The 26,765-nt window shown below is 40.6% G+C and overlaps 1 protein-coding gene across 1 annotated transcript in view; it reads left to right on the top strand.

Annotated features, from left to right (window-relative positions):
- Positions 1 to 26,765, top strand: part of grk5l (G protein-coupled receptor kinase 5 like) — a 158,258-nt gene that overhangs the window by 114,161 nt on the left and 17,332 nt on the right. The window contains exons 2-12 of the mRNA XM_034169880.1: positions 833 to 928; positions 1,017 to 1,129; positions 14,357 to 14,434; positions 14,689 to 14,786; positions 14,920 to 15,012; positions 19,200 to 19,263; positions 19,340 to 19,480; positions 19,566 to 19,756; positions 19,868 to 19,905; positions 26,329 to 26,418; positions 26,510 to 26,718. Coding sequence (XP_034025771.1) covers positions 833 to 928; positions 1,017 to 1,129; positions 14,357 to 14,434; positions 14,689 to 14,786; positions 14,920 to 15,012; positions 19,200 to 19,263; positions 19,340 to 19,480; positions 19,566 to 19,756; positions 19,868 to 19,905; positions 26,329 to 26,418; positions 26,510 to 26,718 — 1,211 coding nt within the window. The remainder of the gene's footprint in view (positions 1 to 832; positions 929 to 1,016; positions 1,130 to 14,356; positions 14,435 to 14,688; positions 14,787 to 14,919; positions 15,013 to 19,199; positions 19,264 to 19,339; positions 19,481 to 19,565; positions 19,757 to 19,867; positions 19,906 to 26,328; positions 26,419 to 26,509; positions 26,719 to 26,765) is intronic.

The following is a 26,765-nucleotide window of genomic DNA, read 5'->3' as shown; positions in this document are numbered from 1 at the left end:
AATTTTTCTGTTTTGGTACTGAAACACATACTAAATTTTGTTTGTATGGTGGCATTTAGAACCTTTTGTATGTATAGTTTGATAGTTGTCCTGGCTTTAATGTGAGCATTGGGTCAAGGATCGAGGAAATGGAAAACATATGGATTGATCAGTAGACGTTCAGCTGCATTCGGTAGTGGTGAAGAATTATGGAAATGCAAGTACAAAATATATAAATATTTGTGTATAGGAATATTCTGATCTAATTTGAAGCACAATGTCATGTTTGTATGTCAAAATATTGTAACCAACATGTCTGTGCGCACCCAGTGTTGTTGCAGTTGACTGTTTTGTTTTTTGTTTTTTAAATAGAAAAAGATTGTGCAATAAGACCTTTGCTTGCAGGCAGATCAGATGTCACAGGTTAAAAGATTCACTGTAAAATGGTGAAACATGCAGGAAGCTGAAGTAAAATTATTCACAGTGATGGAATCTAACCTGACGAGGTCCCGGAGTTTTATGAGAACTTTGCCGGTCAAAATGGACCGTCTTTCTGTGCGCACACACATACGGAAACTGTTCCACTTTAAAATGAACTACTTTCTCCTGAGTGAGGAAGAAAGTCAGTGGAGAAAGTGAGTGAGGCGCAATTTAGGGAGGAAGACAGACGTGTTCTATGAATTATATATGCACACTGAGACAATGACTTCATTCCAGGGAGATGTTCCACACAAACCCTCTCCTCTTAATCACCAGGCCTTATTTTACTCCTTATTGAAAAATCACATTTGATTTCTTGGTGGATTTCATTCATCACAACTTTTTTTTTTCTCCCACCTCCTCTGTTATGCAGGTGGAGGAGGAAAGCGCAAAGGGAGGAGCAAAAAATGGAAGGAGATCCTTCGCTTTCCACACATTAGCCAGTGTACTGAGCTGGGCAGCAGCATCGGTAGGTGCTGTGTGTATGCGCACGCTTTGCATATGCAGAGAGTGAGGTTGTCCATCTGTGTTGATGTGTCAGTGCTGTCTTTTTGCAGATAGGGACTATGTCAGCATCTGTGAAAAACAGCCTATTGGACGGCTTCTGTTCCGTCTTTACTGTGAGACCAGACCCAACCTGCAGCGATGCATCCAGTTACTGGATTCAATGGTATGTACACATACACACAAAGTGGTACTTTTCATACAAAAAGGTTGGCATTAGGAATCCCAGAATATATGGGAATGAGTTAGCGAACATCAGTTCCTTTTAATAATCACTATCAAAGTGCTTGTGAAGAAGGCTTTTAATCCCTGATTGCACCAGTTGAGCTTCCTCCTAAATTTGAATACAGTTTGTAAAATTTAGGGATGATCACATATGCACATGAGGGCTGATATTGAGCTTATTTTACAGTGTAATATTATTATTATCATTATTGTTGATTTTATGAGGCTATTTTGTATCCCCAGTTTTACAGCTACGAAATAAGTATGATTAATGGTAAACAGGGCCATTGTTGGGTTAGTGGCTGAAGTTTCATCTCTTGAACACCAGATGGCACACCCACCCTGAGTACGTTAGAGTCCCTTTGAGCAGTTTTATGGTTGAAGCGCATTTCTGTGTTTCCAAAATGCCACAAACCACCAAAAAATAAATAAATTAAAGTACTTAATTTACTCTAAATTTGAGTCTTGGTTAAAAAATCCTCATGCTGAGTAGGTCACTTCGGCCTCTCTGTACAATGGCTTTGCAAACATTACACGTTGCTGCCTTGCTTTGTGGTATTTATAGTGTAAAATATTTCCATCCAGTGGACATGTTGTGTTGAAAAGTTGGTCAACTTAATGCTCACCTGTTCTTCTGGCTACAAGTTGCAGGAGGGACCCCCCCCCTCCTTCCCCATGCAGTCAGCAAGACTTTTTAGCAGAAATACTGGGTCAGAAAACTCCGCAGGTTGTATTGGAAATTTCCGATCCATGAATTGCATTGAATATTGGAACCCAATACCGATACTGGATCGGATGGGCCCCGTCCCTAATAGCAAACTGTACAAGAAGTTGAACATTAAGGAGGGAGAAAAGGACTTGTGCTGATTGATTGGCCAGACAAAAGGACAGAGCTGGAAAGGATGTGCAGTAGGTTAGGGTGATAAAAGATGCAGATGGTAATGTGCTGACAAGCTGGGAGAGTGTGTTGAGAATGTGGAGGGAATATTTTGAGGAGCTGATGAATGAAGAAAATGAGAGGGAGAAAAGGCTAGATGATGTGGAGAGAGTCAATCAGGAAGTGCAAGAGATTAGTAAGGATGAAGTGAGAGCAGCTATGAAAAGTATAAAGACTGGAAAGGCAGTTGGTCCAGGTGACATTCCAGTGGAGGCATGGAAATGTCTAAGAGAGCCAAATTGTTTCATAAAATCTTGGACTGTGAGAGGATGCCTGAGGAGTGGAAATGAAGTGTGCTGGTTCCTATTTTTAAGAACAAGGGTGGTGTGCAGAGCTGAGTAACTACAAAGGTATAAAGTTGATCAGCCACAGCATGATGTTATGGGAAAGAATAGTAGAAGCTAGGCTTAAAAACAAGTGAAGCTCTGTGAGCAGCAATATGGTTTCATGCTGGGAAAGAGCACTACAGGTGCAGTGTTTACTCTGAGAATACCGATGGAGAAGTATAGTGAAGGGCAGGAGTTACATTGTGTGTTTGCGGATTTAGAGAAAGCTTATGACAAGGGTGACAAGAAGAGTTATGGGTTTGTATGAGGAAGTCTGGAGCGGCTGAGAAGTATGTGAGGGTAGTGCAGGACATGTACAAGGATAGTGTGACAGTGGTGAGATGCGCAGTAGGAAAGACTTATTCAAGGTGGAGGTGGGATTACACCAAGGATCAGCTCTGAGCCCTTTCTTGTTCTCAGTGGTGATGGACAAGTTGACGGATGAGATAAGACAGGAGTCTCCATGGACTGTAATGTTTGCAGATGACATTGTGATCTGTAATGAGAGTAGAGAGCAGGTTGAGTCTAGCCTGGAAAGGTAGATATATGCTGTGGAGAGCAGGGGAATGAATGTCAGTAGGAACAAGACTGAGTACATGTGTGTGAATGAGAGGGAGCCCAGTGGAATAGTGCAGTTACAAGGAGTAGAAGCGGTGAAACTAGTTGAGTTTAAATACTTGAGGTCAACTGTCTAAGGTGAAGGAGAGTGTGGTAGAGAGGTGAAGAAGAGTGCAGGCAGGGTGGAGTGGAGTAAGGTGACAGGAGTGATTTGTGACCGAAGAATATCTGCAAGAGTGAAAGGGGAAAGTTTACAGGACTGTAGTGAGACCAGCTTAGAGATGGTGGCACTAACATAGAGACAGGAGACAAAGCTGGAGGTGGCAGAGCTGAAGATGTTGTGATTCTCTTTGAGAGTGATGAGGATGGACAGGATTAGGAATGAATGTATCAGAGGGACAGCTCAGGTGGGACGGTTTGAAGACAAAGTCAGAGAGGTGAGATTGAGATGGTTTGGACATGTGCAGTGGAGGGACCCAGAGTATATAGGGAGAATGATGATGATGATGATGAGGATGGAGCCAACAGGCAGGAGGAGAAGAGGGAGGCCAAAGAGGAAGTTTATGGATGTGCTGAGGGAGGACATGCAGGTGGTTGGTATGACAGAGGACGATACAGAGGACAGGGTGAGATGGAAACGATTGATCTGCTGTGGTGACCCCTAAGAAATAAGCCGAAAGAATAAGAAGCTGCAATGAGTAATTGCTTATTAATCAACTATTAATCACTATTTTGATCATTGATTAATTGTATTGAGTCATTTAAAAAAAAAAACTAATTTTCTGATTTCTTCTCCTTAAATGTTAATATTTTGTGGTTTCTTTTCAAAGTTGTTTTTTAAACTCCTTTCTAACAGTAAACTGCATATATGAATATCTGAATATACAAAACAGCACTTTTTATACCATCATCCTTAGCACTGGAAAACAGTGATCACCATTTTCTGACTTTTATGGACCTAACAACTAATTGATTATTTGAGAAAATAATTGAAATTGATTTGTGAAAATAATTTTTAGTTCTAGTGCTAGTATTGACACAGGTGCACGTCTGATCCGTGCGTTCCATAGCAGTGACACAAACTGTTAACTTTCATGCAGGGATGTCCCATTCTGATCGAATGATCAGAATCAGCCTGATCAAGGTGTTTTTTTTGGTTGATTTACATGTGATCACTTAAACCTGAGTCACCAAAGTGCACGCTCCTCCTGCTGTGCTATGTCAGTGTGGTACCAGAGATGCGGTTGCTGCTGCTTCACCAAGGAAAGCACATTTTTATGAGCACCTTCACACTTTGCTGTAAATACCCAACAAGCCTATTTTATTCCCACAGAGTGCGTCAGTCTCACTCTGTTTCAGAAGCACACAGCGGTAACAGACATACGGCCAGTTTAAAAAACATATTTGACCCTCTTTCACTTAAAATACTCACCCAGTCTGCTTTGAGGCCAGCTTAAACAGCTCCAACTTGCATGCATAGTGCATGCACAGTTGTCAGTGATTGTACAACAGATGATCTCGCTGTCACAGTGGTCACTACACTTCCAGAACTTTGTGGTACTTGGTGCACATGGACTGATTTGTGTTCTTGCCAGAAAACCTCTCACTTCTGTGTGTGCCCTATCATTAATAATAATAATAATGTTCACACACTTGGCATTCCTGGGTATTAAATGGAATGACAGGTGGCACTCTGGTTAATTTTAAGTTATGCACACAACATAACCATGACTTTATCCAGTACCCAGCACCGTGGTTTTCACTGCAATTTAGCTCGCTATAAATCCACCTATGTTTTGCGTTTCATATTGTGTACCATAGCCTGTCAAAATAGGTCCATCCATCTCTTTTGGTGTTCTGTAATGCACCAAAAAAAAAACACAAACAAACCTTTTTGTACACTCAGCTTGTTTATAGTCTGAAAGAACATATGGTGGTGCTGAGGACATCCCAGACCCTCTGTGTTCCCCCCCAGTCTGTCCCTTCGTCTGAATGGAATACCTCCCTCATGACACATTTAAGTCTTTTACAGTGCCCAGAATATCTTTGTGTGCATTTGACAGGACAGAAAGGACAGCATTGTTTCCCACATCACCCCTTCCAAACACAGTACTCCACTCCTCACACCCCAAGTCTCAGACTCGTGTGCGACTCAAGGAGCAATACGTGCGGGAGGTATCTCCTGGTAACTTCTGTAAAATCAGAGGGTGATTCCATTCCACCACAAAGCTGTAATTTATAATACAACAGACAAAAGTTGCATTATGCCCAGTTTCTCCAATCACACCTTAACAAGCCTATAAGTCCTTGAATCTTGTCATTGGTGCTTTGGTGGCTCCCCTCATTAGTTTCCGTCTTGCACAGTTAGTCATTTTTCCCGTGGTGCAGCCAGTAGTCTAGACGTCTCTACGCGTGGGGAGCCAGAAGCCAGTGAGGTAACCAGTTGTATGGGTCCAATTGTCACCAAATGTGCTGTATGCATTATGCAGAGTAAGTCCAAGAGTCCTATTGATGTTACAGTTAAAAGGTCAACTTTGAAAAATGTTGTGAGGGCAATAACTTCTTTTATAACTACCCGATTGTCACCAAACTTGATATGTGTGTAAGGCATGGTGACTCCCAAGAAGCGGCTTTATTTGGGGGTCAACAGATCAAAGGTCAAAATCACTGAACTGTACTTTGTAAAAGCCTTCTGCAGAAAAGCGTGTCTAATCAATGGTAAGCTTATCAACTTTTGCCCAGGGCATGGGTTAGTACAGATGCCCTTGTTGAGAACTGTCTATTTCAGATAGATTTAACCGTAGGCTACCATACTGTTTGTATTTCTTAAGCCCCCGTCACCCATAGCAAGAATGTGCAGGAACCATGCCCAATACGGCAAATATTGCCATTATCCGATGCAGTCTGGAGGAAAAGAGGCGTGGTCAGACATGTCAGAAGCATCCGGATTACCTCGTCCGCACCTGCACAATGGCATCCAAAGCGTATGTAGACAACAAGTAGATGACACAGACTACCGTCAGACGGCCATAAACTGTGCTGAAGACTGCCCGATGTCCAAACATCTGGATTTATTCTCTCTGTTTGAGGTGCGGCTCCATCCAGAGATGGGTGTGGTGTCTGCTTTGGAAAACCTGATGTCCTGTGCACTGGCAATATTTCCTGGATATTGTATATATTATATCGTATGGCCCAAGCAGATGGTTTTTTCCTCAGTGGGAGTTTTTCCTCACCACTGTCACCTGTGTTTGCTCTGGGGGTTGGTAAGGTTAGACCTTACTTGTGTAAAGAACCATGAGGCAACTTTGTTGTGATTTGGTGCTATATAAATGAAAATAAATAAAATAAAATAAATGGCAAACACGGGGCCGGAGTGGGAGGCAGCGCTGTGTTCCTCCCTTTGCACAGTCCTTGCCGCTGGACAACGCAGTACAACCAACGTATAGACCGGACCCACGTCATATCTGTCAAAGCCGGCATGGTGCAGTCACTCACTCAGTCATGCAATCACATCTGCGCTTGTCCTTCACTTGCCAGCACTACTGACCTCACATGCGTGTGTCCGTAGAGCAGAGCTTTCCAGGGAACTTTAATTTCTTTTTTGTGTGTGTGTGTTTTGGCTCACTTCAGCAGCACAACACAACTCTGGACACCGTGATGGTTGGATTATCACATGGGATTTATTTTTGCGTAGTTGATTACAGCACACAGCAGCCGGGTGAGAAGATTTTAACTCCAGGCTGTGGTCCCGGCTCCACATCCACACTGCGCTGTGAAACAATCCCGGACCATTGTTGGAGGTGAGATTCTTATTTATTAATGCTGTCACAGCCTGGCACAACAGTTCCATGTCATATATCCTACAGCGTTAGAAGTTCATCATATATTACAGTGGTGAGATGCGTTCAGCTCAGAGCCTGACGTGTGCAATGATGTGTAACTGCGCACCACATAGAGGCACAGCTGGCCGTGGTGTATAGAGACATGATGGAGACAATAGTTCACATTATTTACATTGCCCATGGGAAGGAATGGACAAATATCGGTACTGTAAGGTCTATTGTGGATTTGCGGCGGCATGCACACAGTAGCGCAGAGTGCTTTTGGTTTGATAGCTGCTGTTCACATTCACTGTACATGTTAATAATTCATAATTATCATCAAGATGAAATGTGCCACATACATGTCAACGGTTCCTTTGTGCTCCAGTGGGGTGGACATTATTATACATGCAGGTCATACCGGCAGGCTTTGCCATGCCAGATCCATCTTGAGGTTCCCTTATATGCACTCAAATCAGTTCGGATCTTGTTTTTCCACCATAGGAATATGTAAATTGCGGTCAGATAGTGCTGAGATTGCACATGAACCGTTTATTTATTTGTCTGTCTGTTAGCAGGATTATGTCAAAACTATTGTACGGATTTTGAACAAATTTTTACCACAGATAGATATTAGGCCATGGAAGACTCCATTAAATTTTGGAGGTGATCCGGATCCAGATTCTGGATCAAGATTACACTTTTTATAGGCTTTGAAGGATAACATCAAACCTACTTCATAGATTCTCACCAAATTTCCAGCACAGATAGATATTAGGCCATGGAAGACTCCACTGAGTTTTGGAGGTGATCCGGATTGGCGGATGTCAGAAATCTCAGATTGCTCGTTATATTTTGTATCAATATATATAACTCAATTCCATTGAAGTTGGGACATTGCATAAAATGTCAAAAACAGAATACAATGATTTTCAAATCCTCTTCAACCTATATTAAATTGAATACACCACAAAGAGAAGATATTTAATGTTCAAACTGATACACTTTATTGTTTTTGTGCAAATATTTGCTCATTTTGAAATGGATACCTGCAACATGTTTCAAAAAAGCTGTGACAGTGGTATGTTTACCACTGTTACATCACCTTTCCTTCTAACAGCACTCAATAAGCGTTTGGGAACTGAGGACACTAATTGTTAAAGCTTTGTAGGTGGAATTCTTTCCCATTCTTGCTTGATGTACGACTTCAGTTGTTCAACACTGGGGTCTCCATTGTCGTATTTTGCGCTTCATAATGCGCCACAGATTTTCAATGGGTAATAAGTCTGGACTGCAGACAGGCCAGTCTAGTACTCACACTCTTTTACTATGAAGCCACACTGTTGTAACACGTGCAGAATGTGGCTTGACATTGTCTTGCTGAAATAACCAGGGATGTCCCTGAAAAAGACGTTGCTTGGATGGCAGCATGTGTTGCTCCAAAACCTGGATGTACCTTTCAGCATTGATGGTGCCATCACGGATGTGTAAGTTGCCCATGCCATGGGCACTAACAGACCCCCATACCATCACAGATGCTGGCTTTTGAACTTTGTACTGGTAACAATCCGGATGGTCTTTTGTCCGGAGGACACGACATCCATGATTTAAGAACACAATTTGAAATGTGGACTCATCAGACCACAGCAGACTTTTCCACTTTGCATCTGCCCATTTAAAATGAGCTCAGGCCCAGAGAAGGCGGCGGTGTTTCTGGATGTTGTTGATGTATGGCTTTCGCTTTGCATGGTAGAGTTTTGACTATGACGAGTTTTGACTTTGACGATGAACTGTTTTAACTGACAATGGTTTTCTGAAGTGTTCCTGATCGGACGCGGTAAGATCCTTTACACAATGATGTTGGTTTTTAATGCAGTGCCGCCTGAGGGAACAAAGGTCACGGGCATTCAATGTTGGTTTTCGGCCTTGCCACTTGCAGGCAGGCCAGTCTAGTACCCGCGCTCTTTTACGATGAAGCCACGCTGCTGTAACATGTGTAGGATGTGGCTTGGCATTCTCTTGCTGAAATAAGCAGGGACGTCCCTGAAAAAGACGTTGCTTGGATGGCAGCATGTGTTGCTCCAAAACCTGGCTGTACCTTTCAGCATTGATGGTGCCATCACAGATGTGTAAGTTGCCCATGCCATGGGCACTATCACCCCCCCCCCCCATACCATCACAGATGCTGGCTTTTGAACTTAACGCTGGTAACAATCTGGGTGGTCTTTTTCCTTTTTTGTCTAGAGGACACGATATCCATGATTTCCAAAAACAATGTGAAATGTGGACTCATCAGATGTCCATCTCAAATGAGTTCAGGCCCAGAGAAGGCGGTGGCATTTCTGGATGTTGTTGATGTCTGGCTTTCGCTTTGCATGGTAGAGTTTTAACTTGCACTTGCAAATATAGTGACTAACTGTGTTAACTGACAGTGGTTTCCTGAAGTGTTCCTGAACCCACGCGGTAAGATCCTTTGCACAATGATGCCGGTTTTTAATGCAGTGCCGCCTGAGGGATCGAAGGTCACGGGCATTCAATGCTGGCCTTCGGCCTTGCTGCTTACGTGTAGAAAGTTCTCCAGATTCTCTGAATCTTCTGATTATATTATGGACTGTAGATGATGGAATCCCTTAATTCCTTGCAATTGAACATTGAGAAACATTGTTCTTAAACTGTTGGACTATCTTTTCACGCAGTTGTTCACAAAGTGGTGATCCTCACCCCATCTTTGCTTGTGAATGGCTGAGCCTTTTGTGGATGCTCCTTTTATACCCAGTCATGACACTCACGTGTTTCCAATTAACCTGTTCACCTGTGGAATGTTCCAAACAATAAAGTTTATCAGTTTGAACATTAAATATCTTGTCTTTGTGGTGTATTCAATTGAATATAAGTTGAAGATTTGCAAATCATTGTATTCTGTTTTTATTTACATTTTACACAATGTCCCAACTTCATTGGAATTGGGGCTGTACATAATTGTTTTCTGTGGGAGTTTAAAAGACATAAGGCCTAGTTCAAAAATAATGAAGCCAAAGTGTGACATAACCATCAAAATTTAAAAGTGGTCTTTTTTGTGAAATGTTATCATTTTAGGTATGGTTATGTATCAGAGTTTCAATATTTCTATTGGTCTCGGTTCAGTCATTGCTAGAAATTATCAGTGCATATACAGTAGTGTTCAGAATAATAGTAGTGCTATGTGACTAAAAAGATTAATCCAGGTTTTGAGTATATTTCTTATTGTTACAAGGGAAACAAGGTACCAGTAGATTCAGTAGATTCTTACAAATCCAACAAGACCAAGCATTCATGATATGCACACACTTAAGGCTATGAAATTGGGCTATTAGTAAAAAAAAAAAAAAAAAAAAAAAAAAAAAAAAGTAGAAAGGGGGGTGTTCACAATAATAATAGCATCTGCTGTTGACGCTACAAACTCAAAACTATTATGTTCAAACTGCTTTTTTAGCAATCCTGTGAATCACTAAACTAGTATTTAGTTGTATAACCACAGTTTTTCATGATTTCTTCACATCTGCGAGACATTAATTTTGTTGGTTTGGAACCAAGATTTTGCTCGTTTACTAGTGTGCTTGGGGTCATTGTCTTGTTGAAACACCCATTTCAAGGGCATGTCGTCTTCAGCATAAGGCAACATGACCTCTTCAAGTATTTTGACATATCCAAACTTATCTATGATACCTGGTATGAGATATATAGGCCCAACACCATAGTAGGAGAAACATGCCCATATCATGATGCTTGCACCACCATGCTTCACTGTCTTCACTGTGAACTGTGCCTTAAATTCAGAGTTTGGGGGTTGTCTCACAAACTGTCTGCGGCTCTTGGACCCAAAAAGAACAACTTTACTCTCATCAGTCCACAAAATATTCCTCCATTTCTCTTTAGGCCAGTTGATGTGTTCTTTGGCAAATTGTAACCTCTTCTGCACGTCTTTTATTTAACAGAGGGACTTTGCGGGGTCTTCTAACTGTCACAGCACTTACAGGTAACTCCAGACTGTCTTTGATCATCCTGGTGCTGATCAATGGGTGAGCCTTTGCCATTCTGGTTATTCTTCTATCCATTTTGATGGTGGTTTTCCATTTTCGTCCACGCGTCTCTGGTTTTTTTGTCCATTTTAAAGCATTGGAGATCATTGTAGATGAACAGCCTATAATTTTTTGCACCTGTGTATACGTTCTCCCCTCTCCAATCATCTTTTTAATCAAACTACGCTGTTCTTCTGAACAATGTCTTGAACCTCCCATTTTCCTCAGGCTTTCAAAGAGAAAAGCATGTTCAACAGGTGCTGGCTTCATACTTAAATAGGGGACACCTGATTCACATCTGTTTGTTCCACAAAATTGACGAACTCACTGACTGAATGCCACACTACTGTTATTGTGAACACCCCCTTTTCTACTTTTTTTTTTACTAATAGCCCAATTTCATAGCCTTAAGAGTGTGCATATCATGAATGCTTGGTCTTGTTGGATTTGTGAGAATCTACTGAATCTACTGGTACCTTGTTTCCCATGTAACAATAAGAAATATACTCAAAACCTGGATTAATCTTTTTAGTCACATAGCACTACTATTATTCTGAACACTACTGTATACTATAATGTGCTAGAGCGTAACGCTTGCGACAACAGTTGCAGGTATCTTCTTTCATCTGCAGAAGCCTGAAACAAAGAAATTCTGTCCATTAGTTCCTGGTTTTGTTGAACAAGTAATATAATTATTCTATTGAAGCAGAGTAGGAGATATAGCTAAGGTTTTGACACAAATAAATCAAGGACTTATTCTTAGCGTTACGCTTGCGACAGTTTTACCTTGCTTTAGAAACATGATGTTTTGTCTGTTTGTTTTAAAGCGCTTTGAGCGTCTGATGCAGATGGAAAAGCGCTATATAAATGCAGTCCATTTACCATTTTTCTAGGAAATGACATTTCTACCTTTACAAAAATGTATTACTGTGACAAAATACAAGGTTATTTCTTTAACATTTCAACTTTAAATGATAATGCTAAATATCAATGTCACACAAAATTGATGAAAAAAGTGCTATTTTGGGGGTAAATTTCATGCATATGTCTGGAACCGTGTGGAATTTTTCCATGAAATTTTCAGTATCTGTCAGAGACTATAGGCAACTCACAGATAAATCTGGATGGTGCTAAATAAAATAATGGCTTGTTCATGACAAATGCAATGCATATCCGCAGTTAGGCTTCATTATTTTTGAACTAGGCCATAATTTTAGGAATATTAACATGGGGAAATGGTTAATTTTTTAAAAATTGATTTCATTAAAAAATATTAAACTGTAAATGCCCAAGGATTTCCAAACATTTGCATGCTGTAGTATGTGTTGCATCCCTCCTGCTTCCAAGAAGTTAAAGGACATCTTTGCTTGCCTTTGGCTGACCCCATTAGACAGCGATTGGACTCATGTGTAATTTACTCCTGCTTGATTTCTCTGGAGCCACCAGTAACAAAATGTCAGTTAATCAGTGTTTGGCAGCATGTACACCTGCCATTCTTTGTCTCTCTCTCTCTCTCTTTCTCAGTCCTTCATATTCCTGTGTACTGCCTGCACATTACATTACATGTACTGTGTATTTGCTCCAAAAGTTAAGGGTTTTCAGTTGCTCTGTGGATATTTTTTTAAAGTGCAGGTCTTTGTTCTGAGTGTGAGTGACACTGGTCTTTTTTAAAGATTCTTTCTTACCTAAGTTACAGTCTTGTGTGTGTGTGTGTGTGTGTGTGTGTGTGTGTGTGTGTGTGTGTGTGTGTGTGTGTGTGTGTGTGTGTGTGTGTGTGTGTGTGTGTGTGTGTGTGTGTGCGTGCGCGCAGTGTATATATAGGTGTGTTTGTGTGTGTTTTGTAGTGGAAAGTCGTGACGTCAATGTTGCACGCTGTGACACTCCAGGACCTTTAGGAATCCTGTGGTGTTTAGTGTGTGGTTGCCAGGCAACACAGGACCATGTTCGGGGAAAAAGCCACCGGTGGAAAGAGTTGGGCCGGCGTGCAGCACGGGTGCCATGTTGCTCCCCTTTTTAAGAACTCCACAGTGGTTGGCTGTAAATGCATCAGAACGCTTTTCATGTCATTGCCTCCGTGAGATCTCTGTCTGTCCGTCATGTCACAGCCAAACCGTTCTGTCACACACTTTGTATGTTCAACCACTGAGCCAAAAGCAACATACAAAAATATAAACGCAACACTTTTGGTTTTGCTCCCATTTTGTATGAGATGAACTCAAAGATCTAAAACTTTTTCCACATACACAATATCACCATTTCTCTCAAATATTGTTCACAAACCAGTCTAAATCTGTGATAGTGAGCACTTCTCCTTTGCTGAGATAATCCATCCCACCTCACAGGTGTGCCATATCAAGATGCTGATTAGACACCATGATTAGTGCACAGGTGTGCCTTAGACTGCCCACAATAAAAGGCCACTCTGAAAGGTGCAGTTTTATCACACAGCACAATGCCACAGATGTCGCAAGATTTGAAGGAGCGTGCAGTTGGCATGCTGACAGCAGGAATGTCAACCAGAACTGTTGCTCGTGTATTGAATGTTCATTTCTCTACCATAAGCCGTCTCCAAAGGCGTTTCAGAGAATTTGGCAGTACGTCCAACCAGCCTCACAACCGCAGACCACGTGTAACCACACCAGCCCAGGACCTCCACATCCAGCATGTTCACCTCCAAGATCATCTGACACCAGCCACTCGGACAGCTGCTGGAACAATCGGTTTGCATAACCAAAGAATTTCTGCACAAACTGTCAGAAACCGTCTCAGGGAAGCTCATCTGCATGCTCGTTGTCCTCATCGGGGTCTCGACCTGACTCCAGTTCGTCGTCGTAACCGATTTGAGTGGGCAAATGCTCACATTCGCTGCCGTTTGGCACGTTGGAGAGGTGTTCTCTTTACGGATGATGCGAAGGAGATGTGTTGCACTGCATGAGGCAAATGGTGGTCACACCAGATACTGACTGGTATCCCCCCCCCAATAAAACAAAACTGCACCTTTCAGAGTGGCCTTTTATTGTGGGCAGTCTAAGGCACACCTGTGCACTAATCATGGTGTCTAATCAGCATCTTGGTATGGCACACCTGTGAGGTGGGATGGATTATCTCAGCAAAGGAGAAGTGCTCACTATCACAGATTTAGACTGGTTTGTGCACAGTATTTGACGGAAATGGTGATATTGTGTATGTGGAAAAAGTTTTAGATCGTTGAGTTAATCTCATACAAAATGGGAGCAAAACCAAAAGTGTTGCGTTTATATTTTTGTTGAGTATATTTGTGCAGAACTGCGACAGTAAGCAACAACAAGAGCAGCACTCATTCAAGTGCAATCAATCAATCTCTGTCTGGGTCTCGGGGCAAATCATATTTGTGGACAACCTAGAGTTTCAACAGTTGAAACATTAATTGATTTTGTTTTTATTATTATTATTATGTTTTTAATTCCGTGGGCTTCTTTTGTTAATTAGGAAGACTACGAGGTGACGCCTGATGAAAAAAGAAAGAGCAGAGGGGACCAGATTATCAAGACTTTTCTCTCAAAACAAGTAAGTTTCATGATGTGAATCTGACTGATATATACGTGATATTTATGGTGATAATGTTCTGTTAAAGCTTCACTTACACAACGGTGTAATTACACATTAAATGTAGAAAAATAACAGCAACCGTTAGAACATAATCTCCTGCAGCGAGGCTGTTCTTTAAGTCTTCACTTTGAAGTACCGCATCTAATGAGCAGTCGTGTGTGTGTGTGTGTGTGTGTGTGTGTGCATGTCACTGCATGTGCGGACATATGTAGTCGCCTCTGCGTGTGGACATAGCCGAAGCCTTTGCTGACCAGTGCAGGGAGAACCTCGAGCTGAGTCCGTGTAAGGAGATCTTCAGCAACTGCCGCAAGTGCGTTGGTTTTCCGTTGTATTGGCAAAACACCCGTTTTTAAAAATAAGGTTTCTCTAAAGTATCTGGTTTGTTGAAATTGCCGTCTGTTCTGACTCAGTCTCCTGTGTTTTGTGTGTGTGTGTGGGAGCAGAGCCGTCCATGACAACCTGAGCGGAGCGCCATTCACCGACTACCAGAACAGCATGTACTTTGACCGCTTTCTGCAGTGGAAGATGCTGGAGAGGTGGGTTCAACAACCATCAACTCTACAATACCGTTGTAACACATGCTCACTAACAACTCTTGACATTTGTACCCTTGGTTACTGTCCCGTTGCATCACTGTGTGATGAGTTAGGTAGCCCTGTCGTGTCATTTAGTGACACGCGTGGAGATGCGTTTTTTTGACAGCAGCCTCATTTCTCTCTGACAACGCAGAGAGCTTTCTGCTCCATATCCGCGTCATCAGTTAAAATTCATCTATGTTTTGGTTAGTATTAACGTTTCCCCGCTACCCAACTTGTCACGTATTTTTGGCGTTCAGTCAGAATGAACAATTTGAGTGAAAATGTGACGGGAGATTGGAAGTCAGTTTAATTTAACCAGCTATTCCATGAATTTATCATTTTTACATGATGCCAAAATATGCCCATTGGCTATTGCAAAGACTTTGCATCTGCCCGCCAGCCCATCTGTCTGTGCTCAGCATAACTCCAGTCCTATTACTGCCAGGGTCTTCAAATTCACTGGGACCATTCTTGGGACACAGACCTTGAACAAGTTCAAAGATGGCTAACCGTGACCTATTCTAAGGGGTCAAAAGGTCACATTCTTTTGACACACTCTTTCATTGGTTACATGCTCTTACAGCTGAGGGTATTTTAGCATTGCATTATATTTCATCCTGCAGGAATGAATGCATTATTTCTTTGACCTTTGAACAATATTTTTTAGATCCTCAGAATTTTCATGCATTCTGTATTTAACTGTTGGAGTATACTGTTCATTTATCTTATTTTGTAATTGTTACTTTCCCATAAAGTCTTCAGTGTTACTTACTTATTGTTTATGAATTAAAAAACTACAATATGAGTTCATTAAAATGTGTTATCTGTCAACAATACTGGGGGCGGAATTTTGAATCAGTTAACATAATGAGGCCCCATTTAGTGCAGCACTTGATGCCTTCCTTTTGATATGGACTCCACAACAATGTTCTGAAACAAGGGTGTTACAAAGGTTTCAAAATGTTCAGAACTTGCTAGGTAATGTTCATGTTAAGGCATGCAGCTGTTTCTAACTTTCTATAATCATCCAGCAGGTGGAATCCATGTATAGTGGATATTACCTACACAAAACAAAACCGCATTTTTCTGTTGATATGGAGCGTCAAAGTTCACAACAAACTACTCAGTTCATCCTCATTATGCATTCTTGATCAAATTTGGTGAGTTCCAACATGATAGCTTTTTTACTCTGCGCTTCAGCAAAGCGGCAAAAGCAGGGTACTGTTCTCAATGACGTGTGTGTGTGTGTGTGTGTGTGTGTGTGTGTGTGTGTGTGTGTGTGTGTGTGTGTGTGTGTGTGTGTGTGTGTGTGTGTGTGTGTGTGTGTGTGTGTGTGTGTGTGTGTGTGTGTGTGTGTGTACGCAGACAATAACTCAAACAGCTGGCCAGATTTCCTTCAAATTTGGTGGGAATATTACTTGGTTAGATACACACAGGTGATTAGAATTTGGACTAGTTTTATCAAAGATCAAGGAAAACATGATTAAAGGGTGGTTTTTGGATATCTCAACTTCCAAGAAGCCAAGATGGATGATTTTAAACATATACTGATCAGCAAAATATTCGTGATTGATTTTATGAAGTCATACATTGTCAAAAACACCATTATGGACACATGTATATTTAATTGTCCGTTTATATTGTGTGCAGAGTGCACAAGGTGTACATCAGCCCTCTGATGCCTTTCATTGTTTTTGAGTTATTGTCCACACAAGCTGGAATGGATTAACTCACTCACTGATCTACATGTGTGCTGTCCAAACACTGTGCTGTTACCAGCACAGGGAATAAAATAGTATAAGCATTGAAGTCATGGTGTTGAGTGAATGAGTGATCCCTTACAGCCATGTACACCGACAAAACAAACAGAAAACTCAAAAACACAAATTTCTTTGCTCCAGATCCAGACAAATCATGTGATCCTGATCATTTCTTGCTGATTGGTAGATTTAACTAGTAATCAGGTTGTATAATCAGTAGTTAGGTAATTTGTGAGGGGATGTCCTCTGTTTTTATTTCATATTAGACAGAAGAGTCAGTGTTGAAAATAGCCTCTCTTGGCAAATTCTCTTTTCTGTTGTACAACCCCTGGCAATAATTATGGAATCACTGGCCTCAGAGGATGTTCATTCAGTTGTTTAATTTTGTCACAGACATGACACAAAACTAAAGTCATTTCAAATGGAAACTTTCTGGCTTTAAGAAACACTATAAGAAATCAAGACAAAAAATTGTGGCAGTCAGTAACGGTTACTTTTTTAGACCAAGCAGAGGGAAAAAAATATGGAATCACTCAATTCTGAGGAATAAATTATGGAATCACCCTGTAAATTTTCATCCCCAAAACTAACACCTGCATCAAATCAGATCTGCTCATTAGTCTGCATCTAAAAAGGAGTGATCACACCTTGGAGAGCTGTTGCACCAAGTGGACTGACATGCATCATGGCTCCAACACGAGAGATGTCAGTTGAAACAAAGGAGAGGATTATCAAACTCTTAAGAGGGTAAATCATCACACAATGTTGCAAAAGATGTTGGTTGTTCACAGTCAGCTGTGTCTAAACTCTGGACCAAATACAAACAACATGGGAAGATTGTTAAAGGCAAACATACTGGTAGACCAAGGAAGACATCAAAGCGTCAAGACAGAAAACTTAAAGCAATATGTCTCAAAAATCAAAAATGCACAACAAAACAAATGAGGAACAACTGGGAGGAAACTGGAGTCAATGTCTGTGACCAAACTGTAAGAAACCGCCTAAAGGAAATGGGATTTACATACAGAAAAGCTAAACGAAAGCCATCATTAACACCTAAACAGAAAAAAACAAGGTTACAATGGGCTAAGGAAAAGCAGTTGTGGACTGTGGATGACTGGATGAAAGTCATATTCAGTGATGAATCTCGAATCTGCATTGGGCAAGGTGATGATGCTGGAACTTTTGTTTGGTGCCGTTCCAGTGAGATTTAGAAAGATGACTGCCTGAAGAGAACATGTAAATTTCCACAATCATTGATGATATGGGGCTGCATGTCAGGTAAAGGCACTGGGGAGATGGCTGTCATTACATCATCAATAAATGCACAAGTTTACGTTGATATTTTGAACACTTTGCTTATCGCATCAATTGAAAGGATGTTTGGGGATGATGAAATCATTTTTCAAGATGATAATGCATCTTGCCATAGAGCAAAAACTGTGAAAACATTCCCTGCAAAAAGACACATAGGGTCAATGTCATGGCCTGCAAATAGTCTGGATCTTAATCCAATTGAAAATCTTTGGTGGAAGTTGAAGAAAATGGTCCATGACAAGGCTCCAACCTGCAAAGCTGATCTGGCAACAGCAATCAGAGAAAGTTGGAGCCAGATTGATGAAGAGTACTGTTTGTCACTCATTAAGTCCATGCCTCAGAGACTGCAAGCTGTTATAAAAGCCAGAGGTGGTGCAACAAAATACTAGTGATGTGTTGGAGCGTTCTTTTGTTTTTCGTGACTCCATAATTTTTTCCTCAGAATTAAGTGATTCCATATTTTTTTCCCTCTGCTTGGTCTAAAAAAGTAACCGTTACTGACTGCCTCAATTTTTTTTCCTGATTTCTTATAGTGTTTCTTACAGCCAGAAAGTTGCCATTTAAAATGACTTTAGTTTTGTGTCATGTCTGTGATCTGCTTTTTTTCTACAAAATTAAACAACTGAATGAACATCCGCCGAGGCTGGCGATTCCATAATTATTGCCAGGGGTTGTACATAAAAGTACTGTAACTAGTAATTGCTATTTCTGCTTTTGGAAGTTCCTCTCTGATATACCTACAACTTTATTATTGAGGGTATGCTTTTACAAAGCAAAGGCCATGTAAAATCGTGCACAAATGTTTATGTGGGATATGTGTTCTGTATTAATTTATGAAATTTTGTGTTCGAGCAGGTGATTTGCAATGTCTTGCCAGTGATTTCAGAATAATTTCCCATTGTGGATTTGTATAGAATGACGGCGTCTCTGTAAACACTGGACAGTGAAATTGCACAGTAGTAACCCCGCCTTGTGTACAGGAAATCGACACATGATGGCATTGAATTTTGCAGATAATCAATACTTTATGAGTGTCTCTTAATGGATTTTCTCTCTCTGTTCTGTAAGGCAACCAATCACTAAAGACACATTCAGACAGTACCGGGTTCTGGGGAAGGGTGGATTTGGAGAGGTAAGAGACACATATATAATCATGATAGTAATAAATGTTTCTGTTTTTTAACTTGCCCTGACTTATCCTCTCTCAGGTGTGTGCGTGCCAGGTTAGAGCTACAGGGAAGATGTACGCTTGCAAGAAGCTGGAGAAGAAGAGGATTAAGAAGAGGAAAGGAGAGTCCATGGCCCTCAATGAGAAACAAATTCTGGAAAAAGTCAACAGCAGATTTGTTGTGAGTGAACACACTACAATCGCCTCAGATTAATCGCATTTAAACCAACATTTGAACACATCACCTGCGCTGTGTCATGCCGTAGGTGAGCTTAGCGTATGCGTATGAGACCAAAGATGCTCTGTGTCTGGTGCTGACCATCATGAATGGTGGAGACCTGAAGTTTCACATCTACAACATGGGAACTCCAGGTTTCGAGAAGGACCGGGTTCAGTTTTATGCGGCACAGATCTGCTGTGGACTGGAGCACCTGCACTGGGAATCCATCGTGTACAGGTGTGACTTTTATGGCACAGATTTACAGTGAATCACTCCTTCTTTTCATTTACACAATTTTGTATGATGCATGCTTTATTGCAACATACTTGCACTATTTTATTTTTTTAGGGATTTGAAACCAGAAAATATTCTACTGGATGACAACGGTGAGTTTTGAAGCTTTGTCATATTATTGCTCTGCTTAGCTCAGAATTCATTTAAATGTATGGTGCTGCACTTTTTTTTTTTTTTTTTTTTTTTTTTGGCTGATAGTTTCAATCTAGAGCTCAGTTTGGCTGATAACATCTTTAGAGAGGAAACGGCCTGAAAGTGCAATTTGTGACAACATTTTTTGAGTCTTCACTGGTTTTGGAGGTTGTTGCAAATTCAAAACTATGTATCAGAAGGTTTTTTTTTTTCCTGAAATGAAACCATGTTTTCTTTTTAATACCCCCATCACACATACGCTGATTGAGGCCGAATTAAATCAGAATAACACATTCGGCCACAATCCGGAAGTATTGAGATGCGGTCTGAACACCAACGGACGGCAGTCTGTGAGCAGTCTACGTATTTGGTCCCATTCACTTGGCTGTCCCAAGTGTGTTGCACTGTTCAAAACACTTTTGGTACCATCGAGATGGGACGCACATCTGACAGCGGTGTATGTGCATTTTTTGCATCATCTGATCTCAGTCTACATATTCTGATGGCATCATAACAGCATTTGAAACGATCTGACCACAGCCTTTGGTTAAAATCCTCTCACTCAGCTGCTGGGTGCTGTAATCAACCACAGCAAAAATAAATCCCATGTGATAATCCAACCATTGCAGTGTCAAAAATTGCGTTGTGCTGTTGAAGTGAGCTAAAACACAAAAAAGAAATTAAATTTCCCTGGAAAGGCTGCATCTGACGCATAGCAAAGTATGGTCTGCTGTCCAGTAGCTGACAACAGCGTGCACATGCATAGCTGCTCATTCAGCTGTTGTGAATGCACACACACACTCAGCTATCATGTCATCAGTCCAGCACCTCTACTCTACGCATGCACACGCACGCGAGGACAGTAGCACTAGGAAGGAGAGGACAAGTGGAGGTGTGATTGCATGACTGAGTGAGTGACCGCACCATGGACACATATGGCGCAAGTCTGGTCCATACTTTGGTTGTACTCTGGTGTCCAGTACCGACAGGGACTGTGCAAAGGGAGGAACACAGTGCTCTGCCCCGTGTTTGCCATCCAGATATTTGGACATCGGACAGTCTTCAGCGCCTTTTATGGCCATCTGACGGCAGTCTGTGCCATCTACCTGTTGTCTACATGCGCTGTGGATGCCATCGTGCAGATGTGGATGAGGTAGTCTGGATGCGTTCTGACACTGCTGACCACGCCTCTTTCCCCCCGACTGCATCCGATAATGGCAATATTTGGTTCCTGCACATTCTTGCAATGTGTGACGGGGACTTTAACTGAACATTCAAGGTTCCAGAATTTTTTTTTTCAGTGTATTTGTGTGTTTGTGGATAGATGTGAAGCACGTGTGATAGTCCATGAGCCAGTCATCAATTTTGACCTAATCAGTGTCACTTAAGGTGCTGAAACCACACTTAGAATCCAGCCTCAGTGTACCATGGCCTACACAAAAATGTATTACAGCTATCACAAGCTGGCAGCTGTAGCCACGTAGGGGTCAATAAAGAATTACACAGAGGTCAAGATGGAGAAATGCTCCAATCATGCTGAACATTATTTTTCTGATCATAAAGATTCCAAAAAGGTATAGTTTGGACTATCTATGTATGACTGAATTTTATGGAGTTATGGGGTAAAAACAGCAAAAACGGTGACAAAGGTCAATTTGTTTGTGGTGCTGGTCAGAATTTAAAGTTGCTCCAATTTCAGTAAAAAGAATTATGCTTGGGTTTGTTTGGGTTAATAGGGTTCTAAAAAGGAATAGTTTGCAGCATCTGTCATGCTTAGTTATCATATTACAGGGTAACATGTCACATGTCATAGAATCCAATGGACGTCGACCTTGTTTGACCTTTATTTTGGAGACCAAACATTCAACACAGTTAAAACTATTCCATTTATTAATCCTAATATTTCATCCAGTAATTTTCACCACCAAACAAACTAATTACTTAAAGCTGTACAGGCCTATCAAATATCACAAAACTGACGAAATTTAGTTTCTACTGAAATCCAAACATTATAATGTAGGTTTATTTTTGAAATGTTTTGCAAAACTACAGCTCAATTTAATGAAGAGAACATATTTACCTGGGAATTCCATGGCGTACATTTTATTTTCTTTTTCACGCTGTCTGCCGGAGGACATGCATGTACACATGCATGAGGTTTTGAAATGACCGGAAATAATCTTTGACCTTGCGTGATATGCGTACATAGGGCGCGCATGCTGGCATCTGTAAGAAGTCTTGTAGATCACTTCAGAGGTGTTATCTGGTTTCAAAACCAGCATTTTTTTAAATGTTTATTTTTCGCATTCACAAAACATGAGAAACATATTAGATTTATACAGAAATAAGCTGTTTCAGAGCCTTTTCTGCTATCTTGAATTATTTTGCTGGAGCGAGCAACCCAGCATTTCTCACACAATTCGGCGGAAGCTCCCATGTGATCTGTGATGTCGCTACCATAAACAGCATTCAACCGTGGGCCATGTAATCAATATCCCTTTGGATTTTTGAGACTATCATCGACGTCTGAGGTGGATGCAAAAATGTTGGCAAATACCCCAAACAACATACTTTTTTTACAAACATGAATTTTGAACGTTAGTGAGAACCGCTGACCCGTAATGTCAACATGCATCAAGTATGCTATTGAAAATAAATAACTAAAAAATCAAAATGGATTTGATTTTACTTAGTTACTCCATTTCACCATCGCTCCTGTCCTTATCAGAATCTTCTTCATTGTCATCATTGTCTAAAGTATTGCATCAAGTGATGTTATGACAATCATGTCTGTCACACTTGCATACAACCCCAATTCCAATGAAGTTGGGACGTTGTGTCAAATGTAAATTAAAAACAGAATACATTGATTTCCAAAACCTCTTCAACCTATATTCAATTGAATACAAGATATTTAATGTTCAAACTGGTAGATTTTTTTGTTTTTGTGGAATATTTGCTCATTTTGAAATGGATGCCTGCAACACATTTCAAAAAAGTTGGGACGGGGCAACAAAAGACTGGGAAAGTTGATGAATGCTCAAAGAACACCTGTTTGGAAACAGGTGAGTGTCATGATTGGGTATAAGAGGAGCATCCCCAAAAGGCTCAGCAGTTCACAGGCAAAGATGGGGCGAGGATCACCACTTTGTGAACAACTGCGTGAAAAAAATAGTCCACCAGTTTAAGAACAATGTTTCTCAACGTTCAGTTGCAAGGAATTTAGGGATTCCATCATCTACAGTCTATAATATAATCAGAAGATTCAGAGAATCTGGAGAACTTTCTACACGTAAGCGGCAAGGCCGAAGGCCAGCATTGAATGCCCTTGACCTTCGATCCCTCAGGCGGCACTGCATTAAAAACCAACATCATTGTGCGGAACACTTCAGAAAACCACTGTCAGTTAACACAGTTCATCACTACATTTGCAAGTGCAAGTTAAAACTCTACCATGCAAAGCGAAAGCCAGACATCAACAACATTCAGAAATGCCACCGCCTTCTCTTGGCCCGAACTCATTTGAGATGGACAGACGCAAAGTGGAAAAGTGTGCTGTCATCTGATGAGTCCACATTTCACATTGTTTTTGGAAATCATGGACGTCGTGTCATCTAGATAAAAAAGGAAAAAGACCATCCAGATTGTTACCAGCATTAAGTTCAAAAGCCAGCATCTGTGGTGGTATGGGGGTGTGTTGGTGCCCATGGCATGGACAGCTTACACATCTGTGATGTCACCATCAATGCTGAAAGGTACATCCAGGTTTTGGAGCAACACATGCTGCCATCCAAGCAACATCTTTTTCAGGGACGTCCCTGCTTATTTCAGCAAGACAATGCCAAACCACATTCTGCACGTGTTACAACAGCGTGGCTTCATAGTAAAAGAATGCGGGTACTAGACTGGCCTGCCTGCAGTTCAGACCTGTCGCCTACTGAAAATGTGTGGCGCATTATGAAGCGCAAAATACGACAGCGGAGAGCGCGACTGTTGAACAACTGAAGTCGTCCATCAAGCAAGAATGAGAAAGAATTCCACCTACAGAGCTTCAACAATTAGTGTCTTCAGTTCCAAAACTCTTATTGAGTGTTGTTAGAAGGAAAGGTGATGTAACACAGTGGTAAACATACCACTGTCCCAGCTTTTTTGAAACATGTTGCAGGCATCCATTTTAAAATGAGCAAATATGTGCACAAAAGCAATAAAGTTTATCAGTTTGAACATTAAATATCTTGTCTTTGTGGTGTATTCAGTTGAATATAGGTTGAAGAGGATTTGAAAATCATTGTATTCTGTTTTTATTTACATTTTACACGACGTCCCAACTTCATTGGAGTTGGGGCTGTAGATCTGTGCATGGAACATTGTTTTGCAGACGTACAAATGTCTGCTTCTCCGCAATTATTTGTTTATTTTTTTACAATTACTTGTGCAATATGCATGTTCCATTATGCAGTAATGCAATTGCATAAAATCACAATTACCATGAAATCAATTAGCCATGAGATACAGCATTCCAATTATGCAATTGCTGAGCATTAAAAAAAAAGGGCCAGAGGTTCCCTGTGCGGGAAAGCATCTAAAGTCACAATTACCATGAATTCAAGTGTTCATGGGATATGGGATTCTAATCATGTAATTGCTGGAGAATGAGTACATACAAATAACTAAACAAATGAATAAATAAATGAATAAAGGCCAGAGATTCTCCTGTCTAACAGCAAAGCATAAAAACATCACTATAGTATTATTATGCATTAGAATGATCATGAGATACCATGTATCCTGAAATTATTCACTGCACCACTTTTTCCACTTTTTATTATATTACAACCTTATTCCAAATTGGAGTAATTTATTTTTTTCCCTCACAACACCGCATAATGATAACGTGATTTTGTTGTTGTTGTTCAAATTTTTGCTAATTTATTTTTAAAAACTAAGAGATTACATGTACATAAGTATTCATACCCTTTGGGCAGTAGTTTGTTGATGCACCTTTGGCAAAAATTATAATAAGGCTGTAACATAACAAAATTTGGAAAAACTTTCCGGATGCACTGTGTGGTCAGAAATGTGTGCACAATTCCAGTTTTTGATAACTGCCTCTTCCAGACAGATTTACTATACAGTACCATACTGTTTGTGTTTCTTAAAAATTGATGGAAATGACATCCAAGACATATTCAGTGACTTGGAAGTGTTCATGTATCCATCTTCTGACTTGTCTCAAGAAAATTGGGTGTAGAATTGATGATTTACTGTAAATTCATCAAAGGGTGCCAATAACTGTGCCCATCATGCATTTTATGTAAGGATTTTCTTTTGTTTCATTTTATGAAAGCATCTTGTTTTGTTCTTGCCAAATAACTTTGGACATTTTAAAAATATATTTTGATTAAACAAAGTTGCTTTATTGCATTTATCTCTGAGCATATATTAAAGTGTGTACATAAAATATTGGGGTACCAACAATTTTGTCCACATGTGTATTAGTGGCAGAAAGTAAACCTTGATAATAATCAGTTCTTGAAAACCATGAATCAGTATTTCAGTGTCAGTCACAGACACATTTCTGTCTAATAATTGCAGGGACAGATTTCATGTCTTGGAGCATGTGTTAATTGTGTTCTTCATCAAACATACTATTACCAGGCACACATCCCAGATACCAACCACTCAGGCAGACAACTAGTCCATTCCCACTCTAACTCCCTGAAAGTATAGGCAGACTCGAGGGGCTTTCTTACTTTGAATTTATTTGCAGATTTCTCACCCAGTTCACCATGAAAGCTAAACACAGGTTGATAAGAAAATAAAACATGAATACTTATGTGATTTCTTAGTTAGTTTTTTATTTTTTAATACATTTGCAAAAATTGTAAAAAAAAAAAAAAAAAAAAAAAAAGCAACAAAAAAAACCCCAAACTTTTTTCACATTGTCATTATAGGGTATTGTGTGCAGAATTTTGAGGAAAAAATGAATTTGATCCATTTTGGAATAAGGATTATAACATAACAAAATGTGGAAACAAATGAAGCGCCGTGAATAGTTTACAGATGCACTGTATAACGTTAATAAAGATTAAAGATTGAAATTGTCAATAAAACTATTATCCAACCAGCATCCACTAACCATCTAGCAGGTGACAGACATGTCTCTAGGATATTCCATAGCCAAAACAAAGCTTCTTTTTTGATTGATCGATGCTGAGTTCACCAGATTTGACAGTAATTGTGTTATACGTCCCTTTTAGAGTTACAAAATAATAAAACACTTTGGAAAATTCCTAGGCTTTTCCAAAGGGTTTTATGGGCATTTACACAGCGTCAATGATGCTGTTCTTCACTGACAGCTATTTATTACTGTTGTGCTTCAGGACACATCCGTATTTCAGACCTGGGGCTGGCCATCAAAGTTCCTGAAGGAGAGCTGATCAGAGGCAGGGTGGGAACAGTAGGCTACATGGGTAAGAAAACACACTCATCACTACCTGTATTTTCAGTCAAGTACATTTTGCAGAGTATTCAGTTTCTCAACCTGCTTTGCTTTCTCTCCAGCCCCGGAGGTGATAAATAATGAGAAATACGGGATGAGTCCTGATTGGTGGGGACTAGGCTGCCTCATTTATGAAATGACCGCTGGGCGATCACCCTTTCGTGCACGTAAGGAGAGAGTGAAGCGGGACGAGGTGGAGAGGAGGGTGCAAGAGGAAGAGGAGGAGTATAACGACAAGTTTACAGAGGACACCAAGGCCATCTGTAGAATGGTGAGGGATGATGGAAAGATCAATGAATAAAGAATGGCTTTGTGATT

This window comes from Thalassophryne amazonica, chromosome 5, assembly GCF_902500255.1.
Source record: "Thalassophryne amazonica chromosome 5, fThaAma1.1, whole genome shotgun sequence".
In the NCBI taxonomy this organism is placed as follows: Eukaryota; Metazoa; Chordata; class Actinopteri; order Batrachoidiformes; family Batrachoididae; genus Thalassophryne; species Thalassophryne amazonica.
Note: the sequence above shows the minus strand (reverse complement) of the source record. Positions and strands in the feature narration are given on the sequence as shown.